At 30.3% G+C, this 10,263-nt stretch overlaps 1 protein-coding gene across 3 annotated transcripts; it reads right to left on the reverse strand.

The window, feature by feature from the left end:
- On the reverse strand, window positions 1-4,539 carry LOC100807079 ((+)-neomenthol dehydrogenase). 3 transcript variants are annotated; one of them, XM_006583270.4, is made up of 7 exons: window positions 4,439-4,539; window positions 4,090-4,144; window positions 3,722-3,968; window positions 2,524-2,598; window positions 1,885-2,061; window positions 1,061-1,371; window positions 1-345 (listed from the first exon to the last, which is right to left on the reverse strand). In XM_006583270.4, exons 2-7 carry the CDS (start codon window positions 4,107-4,109, stop codon window positions 273-275), a joined length of 903 nt encoding a protein of 300 aa, XP_006583333.2. In that variant the 5' UTR covers window positions 4,110-4,144; window positions 4,439-4,539; the 3' UTR covers window positions 1-272. The 3 variants fall into 3 exon arrangements, with proteins under 3 accessions (XP_006583333.2, XP_006583334.1, XP_040872830.1); XM_006583271.4 differs by lacking the exon at window positions 4,439-4,539 and having other exon boundaries at window positions 1-435; window positions 4,090-4,240; XM_041016896.1 differs by lacking the exons at window positions 1-345; window positions 4,439-4,539 and having other exon boundaries at window positions 865-1,371; window positions 4,090-4,240.
- Between the last annotated feature and the right edge of the window lie 5,724 nt (window positions 4,540-10,263).

The following is a 10,263-nucleotide window of genomic DNA, read 5'->3' on the forward strand; positions in this document are numbered from 1 at the left end:
TTTCTAAGACAGGTTCCTAACATTGTTAATGAACAAACATCAATGTTAACTATCGTTGTACTTTTGAACAAACAGTTAATCATATGTCATTAATGCTTCTTCTTTTGGCTTTATCGCCCAATGCCTGACGAAGGAAATACTTTTGGGCATGACTAGCAACTTGAAGTGGGGTTCTTGTTTCAATGATTCTTGAAATGTTTTTCCAATCTCCGCTTCCATGTTTCTCAAGCCCAAGCAGAAACAACCTGTGTTCTTGGCTCCATCGCTTGCACCTATTGGACTTGGACGACATGCCCTTCTGTGGCAGCGAGTGATTGATTTGGGAGCCTGGCAACTCGACCTCCGCTGGTGACATGAGAGCAACCTGGTTAGCTGTGCTGTGAAGCAACCTGGTTTGCCAATGATCATAATTCATGAAATTGGGATGAGAGTAACCTATAAGAAAAAGGTGCCTTGTAAGATTCTGGTGTCATATTAATTGTCCGTCGAAGAACATACTAAGCAAAACTACTTATGTGAGTGATATAAGCGCTTCAGTCCAGTTTTAGTTTTTCATAACTTAAATTGAATTTGTCTTTTATGTAGGTAGTATAATCCAACTTTTGGAACAGTAACTATAAGACACTCTGGCTCTCAGTAACATTTAAAGTCTAATAAGTCTAATAACAATGGCTAACAACAAGAAGTTTCTATATCAAATAGGAAATTAAAATAAAAATCATGTTTTCTTTTGCCTCTTAGAAATGCATCCAAATTACTCAGTTTGAGGCTCCTGAACTTCCACTATTTTGTAAAACTTTTATTGCATAAACAATTTCAGGAGATAAAAATAAAAGTAATACTAATTTTCTTAAGAACCAAACAACACAAGTAAAATACATTATATAATGTGCTTAAAATAGGCTCAATAAGCATTGTGTGATGTAGAATCGTAAATTGACAACCAAAAGCAATGCAGTTTGTCCTCAAACCATAACATTGCATTACTAATCAAAACGAAGCCACATCACTCCTGTAGTAGAAGAACCCTGATGGACTTCCATTGGGAAGCAGTGCTAACCTCACAGGACTAGCAGCACCTTCTTCAACTGTTAAGATGCCGGTGTTGGCAGTTATATCTGTCTTGACGTAGCCAGGGCAAACACTATTGATGCAGAATGAAGGGTATTTCTTTGCAAGGATTCTAGTATAGGCATTCATAGCAGCTTTAGAGACAATATAGGCACTCAGATACTTAGGCCAGCCTTTACTTTCCAATGAACCTTCTTTGAAATCTCTGAGAAACTTGTTCAATATTTCATCCACTATCTCTGCAGTAAGGTTATCAACATCATTGAAGACTCCTCTGGCCCATGATCCTTTTGGCAAACTCTGAATTTGACATGATTAAGCAATAAAACTCATGCAACCAGGCTTATTTTGAAAATATGCAAGAAATGAAACTGAAAATTTTGCTTCAACATCATATTGAATGATAATTAGAGCTGTTATTAACAATCATGAGTTCAGATTAGCGGAGATCCATTTCTTGTAACCAGGCTTATTTCCAACTACCATAAATAAGATTTCTTTAAGTATATTACAATGACTACTTCTTAGCTAGTTGTAGAAAAAAGGCAAAAAATACATATATGTGCATCTATGCCTATTATAATTTATAGAGCCTTTAAGGAGAGATGATTGGAGATGTTACCATTTCTGTTTAAAGTCAAGGTTACATTGCATATCATATGGAATAGCTATTTATCAACTATTCAGAACAGATGAATCTGGATTTAACTAGTATTTAAAGTCGATAATAGTAAGAACTCACTCCCTTCACTCTTCTCCATCTGAGTTTATAATAATAATAATAATTTATTGGCGTCAGAAGTAATAGCCTACCTCTAACTGTCCCAGAGAGGATGAGACATTCACAATTCTTGGCGAATCAGATAATTGGAGGAGGGGCATAAGGGATTCTGTAGTTTTTTTAGCGCCATAGTAATTTATTTGCAAGCATTCTTCGGCTAACTCATATGTATGAGTTACTCCCTTTGTCCCATCATATTCTGGTTTAGCCTGAAAAATAATGACAACTCAATACTCAATCACATAACTTTTTCAAAAAACAACGTCCCCTGCCTCAAAATAAAAGAATCATAACCTTCCAGATTTCTCATATACTATAACATAGCAAAAGAAGAGCCAATTCCAAAATTCTTAACAGTTATAAGATAAGCATGATAAGAAAGGTTGACATATAAACATTGATAAAATGCTTTCACACAATCCAGAATTTGAGTTAGGTTTAACTCAATGGCAAAAGATAGTTCTACTTTCGTTATATCTATAGTCAATGTGAGACCTCAACAATCAACATAAAGTTTTAGTAATCCAATTTCAGTGCATTATAGAGGACCATGCTCATTATGAGAGTTCACATCTAGCTTTTCCCATAACCCAAAAAAGAGTGTGGGAGCATGGATGCTGCAACTTTCCACTTGTATTAACTAGATTTCGGAACACAACCAAGATACTTACCCCACGATTCTTGATGACTGTAGTGATTAAATCAGTGTCATCAATTACAACTCCACTAATCCCTGCATTGTTAATCTGCATTGAACAAATTTTCTTAATGAAATATGCAAACATCAAAATGAGAGGTCATGAGATTCCCTTCAAAGCAATCAAGAAAATTTATCATAATTCAATAACTAGATATGAAAGAAATCTGTCATATTGATTAAATCGCAACTGGAGCTTACTTAATACAAAATATTAACAGAATACAAGAAGCATAGTCATCACATAGTGAAGACGGTTTAAGCCAATTAATGAAAAGTAAGAAAATAAAAAGTCTAAAACATTCTTAACATGCAGAATTGCATTTGAGGTAAATAAAATTCTGAACCTCGTTATAACCCTTAGTGACCCTTTTATATTAGAAGTATCATTAAAAGCAATTTTTAATTCACTATAACAGCACTGAACAATTCCTATCCAATGAAAAAACCTTTTCCAGCATCAGAAGAGTAACTAGCAGAGAATGTTAAAGCTTCCAAGCAATGAAACATGACGAATCTTCCTATCTTGTGAACATTCAATACTAAGAAAATAAAAATTTTCCATTTCTTAAACATGGAATGGCGAAGGAACAAACGTATTGTGGACATTCAGCAAGAGGAATAACTATGATAAGTCCAAGAAATATTCAAACTTTAATAACAATGGCTAACAAGAAGAAGTATGCATGCAGACTCACACAACTAACATATTCTAAGGATGAATAACAGCAACAGAAAGATGAGGACACTAACATGCAATGCAAACTAAGACAAGAGCAAAAATGGATATTCAGAATTCTTACAAATGGGTTTGGGCCTAACTTAACCCTACAAAATTGGATTGAAAGATGAGGGTTGTCTCCCCACTTATATACTTTATTTTGACCATATCACTAGTCAGAGTAAGATCTCCAACACACCCCCTTGTGCCCAGGGCTACCTACCACATCTAAGGTGGGCTAGGGGTGACCGCAATTAAGGTGACTTTCCAACAAGAATCATACAAATAGAGCATGTGTTTCTCATTTCTGTAGTTCATCATGTTAAGGAGTGCCTTCTTTCATTTTTTTTAACAGAAGCTCAAACATGCAGACTTATAGAATTGTTGTGACAAACTTTAATTTAAAACCAATAAAACATAAAAGGAGAGGAGTATCAAAGTTGCGTGTTACCAGAATATCAAGTTTCCCAAATTTAGATTTGATAAAATCTGCCAGAGAAGCTACACTTGTTGCATCAGCCACATCCACTTGATGAAACAGTACAAGGTGAGATAGACCTGAGTCCTTGACTGTTTCCAGTGCTTTGAGACCCCTTTCTTCATTTCTTGCTGTGAGAACCACCTTGATTCCAGCTGAAGCTAATTGTCTAACTATCTCTAATCCAATTCCTTTGTTTGCACCTGTCACAACTGCATACCTGACAAACTCAATCCCACAAAGGTTAAAGGGATTCAGAAAATGTAAGATTTAAGTTCAATAGTTTGAAAACCAAACACAAAAAAGAAAAAAGAAGCAGCAACAATGCCAATGTGCTATACCTTTCTGTAGCTTCTCCCATCTTCAGTTTCAACTTTCAAGGTAGCTATTGCAAACCTGTTGTGGTTGTCAATCTCATACTTTTCAGAGTAAATACTATAAATAAGACAAAAGTTGACGATAATTCCCGATCGGGCTGCAACTCTTTTAATATTAAATATGAAAAAACATATGCTGCATTTTCTTGTGTTCTATTTAAAAATTTTGTTGTATTATTTTATAGAGATGGAAATGTGTTCATACTTTGAAGTTTGATCCATTTGGATTTGTCAGCATGAATTTTAAATTTTTTAATTTGGTCGTTTAACAACACAAATTTTCAATTACTTAATTTCTTGCAGTGAGCATCACCTTGATTCCAGCTGAAGCTAACTGTTTAACTGCATTGCATACCCAACAAACTCAATTCCCATCTTCAGTTTCAAGCCTGAATTGTGATGTGCACCTTATTGCAAACCTGTTTTGGTTTTCATCTATGTACACATCTTTTACTAGAAAATATGGATAAGACAAATGTTTTCTATGCATGTGAGAAAAACAATACCAAGCCGGGATACAATGTTTCGCATTTTATGATGTATATCTTTTAATGTTAAATATGAAGAAGACAAATCTTGCATTTGGATATATCATACTCAAAAATTTATTTTACTATTTTATATAGGTCAAAACGTGTTCATACTCCTGTACTTTGATCTATTTGGAATTAGTCAACATGAATTTCAAAATTTTAGTTTAATTTGGTTCTTGAACTATTTTCAATTACTTTCTAGCATTCTCATACTTGTGGTTTTTTTTTTCTAAAAAAAATAATTTTTTATTCTTAATAAACAAATAAAAAGAAATTATACTTAAAACAAATAAAAAAATCAGAATACAGAAACAGAGGACATAGTCTTCTCAATATATATTGAAGCAGAAATAAAACTGTAATCTTTGTTGAAAGAATTTCATAAATATTATAATTTTTATTGTACATTCTCCTACGTAAATAAGGCATATCACTATAAGGCTAATGCATTGGAAAATAAAAAATGGAGGAGAGAAGAAGAGAGATAAAGAGAAGCATTAAAAGATGAAAAATGTTCCAAGATCGCGAAGGATGATAAATCATTTTTCTTATAAATTTTTTTTAAAAAAATCTCTTTAAAATAGTCTGCAAAATTATATAAAGAACTAGGTAAAATAGAGTCTGTCAAGAGAACATTACGACTAGAGATGAGACAAAAATTGTTATAAATTTAATACAATCGCAAATAATTATTATTAAAAGAAAATAATTAGGAAAATCTTTTGTTTTGATAAAATAGGTCTTTGAGACCAATATTTCCTTGGTTCAGATAGAAATGCGCTCGAAGTCTTTAAGTCTTATGTTGAAATTTTATGAATAAAAAATAATAAGAGTGGATATTCTATTAAAGGTAGAAATTAGATAAATATGATTTATTGAAGATTATTCATCAATAAAATAGATAAATATTTCAGACCAATCTCACTCCATCTTTAATACACCTGCTGAAAATTTGTTACCAATATTTAATTATATAAATATTAAAAATTAAAATATTTATTTAATTCTTTTTATTAGTAACATAATTATGAAAAGGAAATTTTTATTTTTTAAAATAAAAAGATACTTGTGAAAAGCTTATTATTTACTTTTATTTAAAAGTAATTTTGTATGGATTTTCTTAAAATCGATATAAATAATCCCTACTCCTATGTATCTTTAAGTATAATGAGAAATTCAATGTCAAGTAATCACTTAAATAACTCAATGTCACGTAATTAGTTTTTGCTTGATTTTTTTCTTGTCATAAGAGATGAATGTTTGATGAGACTACTTGATTCTGGAATCAAAGTATCCAAACAAGATTAATATTTTTTGTTTTGCTAGAATGACAACTAGCCAATGGAGTCATAAACTTTGAAAAAAAAAATTGAGTAATGTTTTCACTTTTAAAAAATGTTTTTACTTTTTAATGAAATGTTTAAATATTGGTTTTAATTTTACTCTCTAATAAATTTGATTGTCTTAAAAGACTTAAAGAATATATTTATTGAAATGAAGAGAGAAAGAGAGACAATAAGAATATTTTAGTAAAATTATCACTTAATAAATACTACTACTAATTATTTTGGAATACTTACTATTTTAATGTGTAAAAAAAATTAAAAATCAATTATTCTGAAGACGAAGGTAATATAGGTACTTTGTATTTGAGACTATAAATGTGTGGAAGATGACACAGAAGAAACAAAATAATGTTAACAAGATTAGAAGCAAGTAAATTAAAGATAAAGATGTAGCAAGAACAAGAACCATACCTTCTCAAGACCTTTCACAACACCGTCTCTACCTTTCCCATTTAGAGCTAGCTGCTCCTCTGTACCTTCTTTTCTTTTTAAAACACATGGCAAACCAGACTTTTTGTGTACAAGAACGTGTATCATCATTAGCACACTAACAAAAAAAAACATACAGGATAATATGTATGATGCATACGGATTTTAAAAAAAATTAAAAAACAAAATATGTTTTACGAATTAATTTAAAATTAATGACTCATACAAGACTCAAACCTGTATACTTAAAATTAATGGCATGTGATTTTTATTAAATATATAAGTTCGAGTTCTATATGGACTATTAATTTTAAATTAATCTATAAAATATATTTTTAAAAAAAATTTAAAAAAATCCATATGAGTCCATACAAATTGCGAATCTATAATGCTCTTACGACAGATTGACAATCCATAACACTATTACAAATTCGCAATTCGTATGAGCTTTGTGGAAGGGACAAACATTAGAATTATCCAAAATCAGTTGGGTGGCAAGAAAAAAACTGGATGCATGAAGAAAAAGCCGAAAGAACAAGGTAAGACGGTCCAATTCTGCTGGGATGTGAATCTCCACTCCTATTTTGTTTTTATTCATAAAATCTGCCTTTTATTTAAAGGAATGTCACCATATAACACATGAATCAAATGGGCTGGTTTTTCAACCTAATATTTCAAGTTCAAGTTATGGATATACAATTATATTAAATATTTGGATAAAATTTAATCATTCATAATGGTTATATTTAACTCGAGCAATAATACTTTTGTTTTATACCATAAAAAAGGAAAGTCTCATACTTTTAAATTAGTTAGGAAAAAATTGAAATGTTATATTGACTTAATAAATTTTTAGTAGTTTAATATGTTTTTAGTCTCTTAAATATAAAGATCTTTCTATTTTAGGCTCCCAAATCCAAAGTTCCTTTTTTAGTTCTCTTAATTCAAAAAATATATGAGTTATAATTTATTCATTTTATTGGACAAAATTTCTATAAATTTGATTCACAAGAATTGAGTAATTAATTTTTTAATAGAAATGAAAGTTAAATATTTAGGTTTCTAATTAGTTGTTAGCCTATTCCATGTTAATTTAGTAGTTTGATCCTGAAATTTCTTTATTTATGTATATTCAGAATATGAGTGTGACTTATTTTAATTGATCCTATTGAAAGTACAAATCATAAAATGGATTTGCATGTCATCTTGATGAAGATGATTTTATCCTGTTAGATATTTATTTTAGTGTATGGAGCATGGAATATAGAAAATGAATTCTAAATATATTAAAATTATGATTCATACTAAATAGACCTCGCAACCGACCTTAACCCTTAATATTTTGAGATCATATCTAGTATTCAGAGTTTACTTCAATCTAGTATCGCTCTTGTAGTTTGCACCGAAACAATATTTTATCCCTAGATGTCTAGTTAATTGTTACGCCTCAACCCATTTTAGGAAGAACTAGGTTCCTCTGGGTTCTAGTAGAACTGAATCCAACCATGTAGAATATGAAGATACTTACGACATGTATTGTAATTCTGGAAGCTGTTTATGTCAAACAAATTAAAGTTGCAAAGATATCCATGTACTATGACTTTAAGTAACTCAAAAAAGATAAAATAAATTTTGGAATCATGTACTATGACTTTATGAGTAACCTTTGTTAAAATCAAATATCACAGCCTATGTCAAACAAATCAAAGTGTGTGACAATAAAATAGCTAGTTTATAGGAAATTAGTTATTGGCTAATGTGTATATAGTTCATAATCCATATATATGATCGATGATCAAGCTGTCAATACATACTCATTTTCTCCCAATTATCTGTCTTTTGTAAGTCATAGGCCACATTAGCTTGCTCTCCCTATTTTCTGATAAGGTTACTTTCCCATTTATGAAAGATAATAAATAGATAACATTAGAATTTTTTGTTTGGATCATGATATGGTGCAAAGTATCCATAGGCAATTTATTTTAGAAAATTTAATTGATCATTTTCAGTCTCCTCTCAATTACATTAATAATACATTAGTAGATAAAATTAGAACTTGACAATAAAGAGTTTAAATAAGTTTTTTCCTCTCATTTTATATGACTTCTAAGTGATGATACAAGATGAGATGTCATGTGCTGATTTTGTTTGAAAAAAGAAAGGATTTTTTTTTTTTATTTCAGATAAAAAGAAAGGAATGAATAATAATGGAAAGAAACTGATAAGAGAATGAAATTATTTGATTAAAAATTGATCGTTGACAACTCAAGCAAAAATATTGTCATCACAAAAGCAAAAGCAATACCGATCTATTGATGTCTCAACGTAATATAGTCTATGCTTCAGAACTGATATATTATATATATAAGAAGAGGACTCTAAAATGAATGATAATAGGTGTTTTATAATAAAACATATACAACAAATTTATATAAATAAAAGAAAAAGATAGCAAGAGATGAGAGAAAAATGTTTTTAAGGTTATTGTTTTGAAAATAGTAAAAATGAAAAATGTATACATGTGTGGCCCAATTAATAAATCAAATAATGATATTGGGATGGAGATGCTCTCAAAAGCACCTATTACCTTACCTGATCTCTCCATCCCAATACTTTTATTTGTTTCTTATTTGAATCCCACCAAAAAACTCACATCACTCATTTCTATATTTTTTTAAAACAAAAATTAACATGGCCCACTTTTAAATTTGAGCACCGGTTCTTAAAAAGAACCTAAGTTTGGAACCAATGTCGCAAATCAACGATACTGAAGTGAAATCGATACTGTATTCATCAAATACCGTGTAAATACCACCGATATTGATGGTCTGAGGTGCTTGTTTTGAGAATTGTAAACATGAATAATGTATACATGTGTGATTCAATTAAGAAACCAAATAATGGTATTGAGATGGAGATGCTCTTATCCTAGTGTTGGTGGTCCCTTTTTAAAACAAAATTTGCATTTCAAATAAACTAAAGATCAAAACAAACAGACACGGGAGATAAGGTCTTCTCCTTCTGTAAAGTGCATGCAACTTGCTGCTCTTTCTCTGCTGTGATCAGTGTGAAGATAATCCAAAGAAATTTCAACGTTTTAAATAAAAGGGTAAGAGTTGAAACTCATAGTCTCACGGGTATAAAAAAATGCTAGTTGGTATAAACAAGGAAACCACCCACGTAGCAATCATGTTTATCAAATTCTCGAATTAACTCGTTAACTGAGTTTACGAGTCTACTTGTCCTCTACGAGTTAATTCTTGAATAAACTCTTTTTTTAGTAGACTCTAAGTAAACTCTAAGTAAACTCGGTAGATTTTCGAGTTTACCACCGATTCAACAAATTAAAAAAATTAGACTAAAATGTAAGTTATTTTTATTGTTTTCTCTCTGTATAACATTCAATATATCTTTATTTAGTATGTTATTCTCAAATATAAAATTATTATTACCTTTAATAATATTAAACATTTGTTCTCTAATAACATCAAACTCCCTACCCCTACTATAAACTCTACAAGTTGTTATTATCTAATAGTGATGTATTATTACTAGACTTGGTTAATTAAATATTTTGAACTTTATGATTTACTATTTTACTTTATTATATTGTTAAAATGTTTAATTAATATGTTATTTATAGATATTTTGTTATTATTTTATACAAAATAAATTCTTACGAGTCTACGAGTTAAATTACGAGTCGGATCTATGAAACTCTCACTAGTCTATGTAAACTCTCGAGTTTGATAACCTTAGTAGCAATCACAAACATTACACACAACTATTATCAAATGCCTCCAACATAGACAGTATAATATATGCCGAAC

This window comes from Glycine max, chromosome 7, assembly GCF_000004515.6.
Source record: "Glycine max cultivar Williams 82 chromosome 7, Glycine_max_v4.0, whole genome shotgun sequence".
In the NCBI taxonomy this organism is placed as follows: Eukaryota; Viridiplantae; Streptophyta; class Magnoliopsida; order Fabales; family Fabaceae; genus Glycine; species Glycine max.

Excerpts from the sequence above, each read along its gene's own strand:
- LOC100807079 (XM_006583270.4), bottom strand. The coding sequence starts at position 4,109 with ATGGGAGAAGCTACAGAAAG. Across the intron at positions 1,372-1,884 it reads CCTCTCTGGGACAGTTAGAG|AGTTTGCCAAAAGGATCATG; the intron begins GTAGGCTATTAC and ends TGTCAAATTCAG. Across the intron at positions 346-1,060 it reads GGTGCTGCTAGTCCTGTGAG|CGGAGGTCGAGTTGCCAGGC; the intron begins GTTAGCACTGCT and ends TCATGTCACCAG.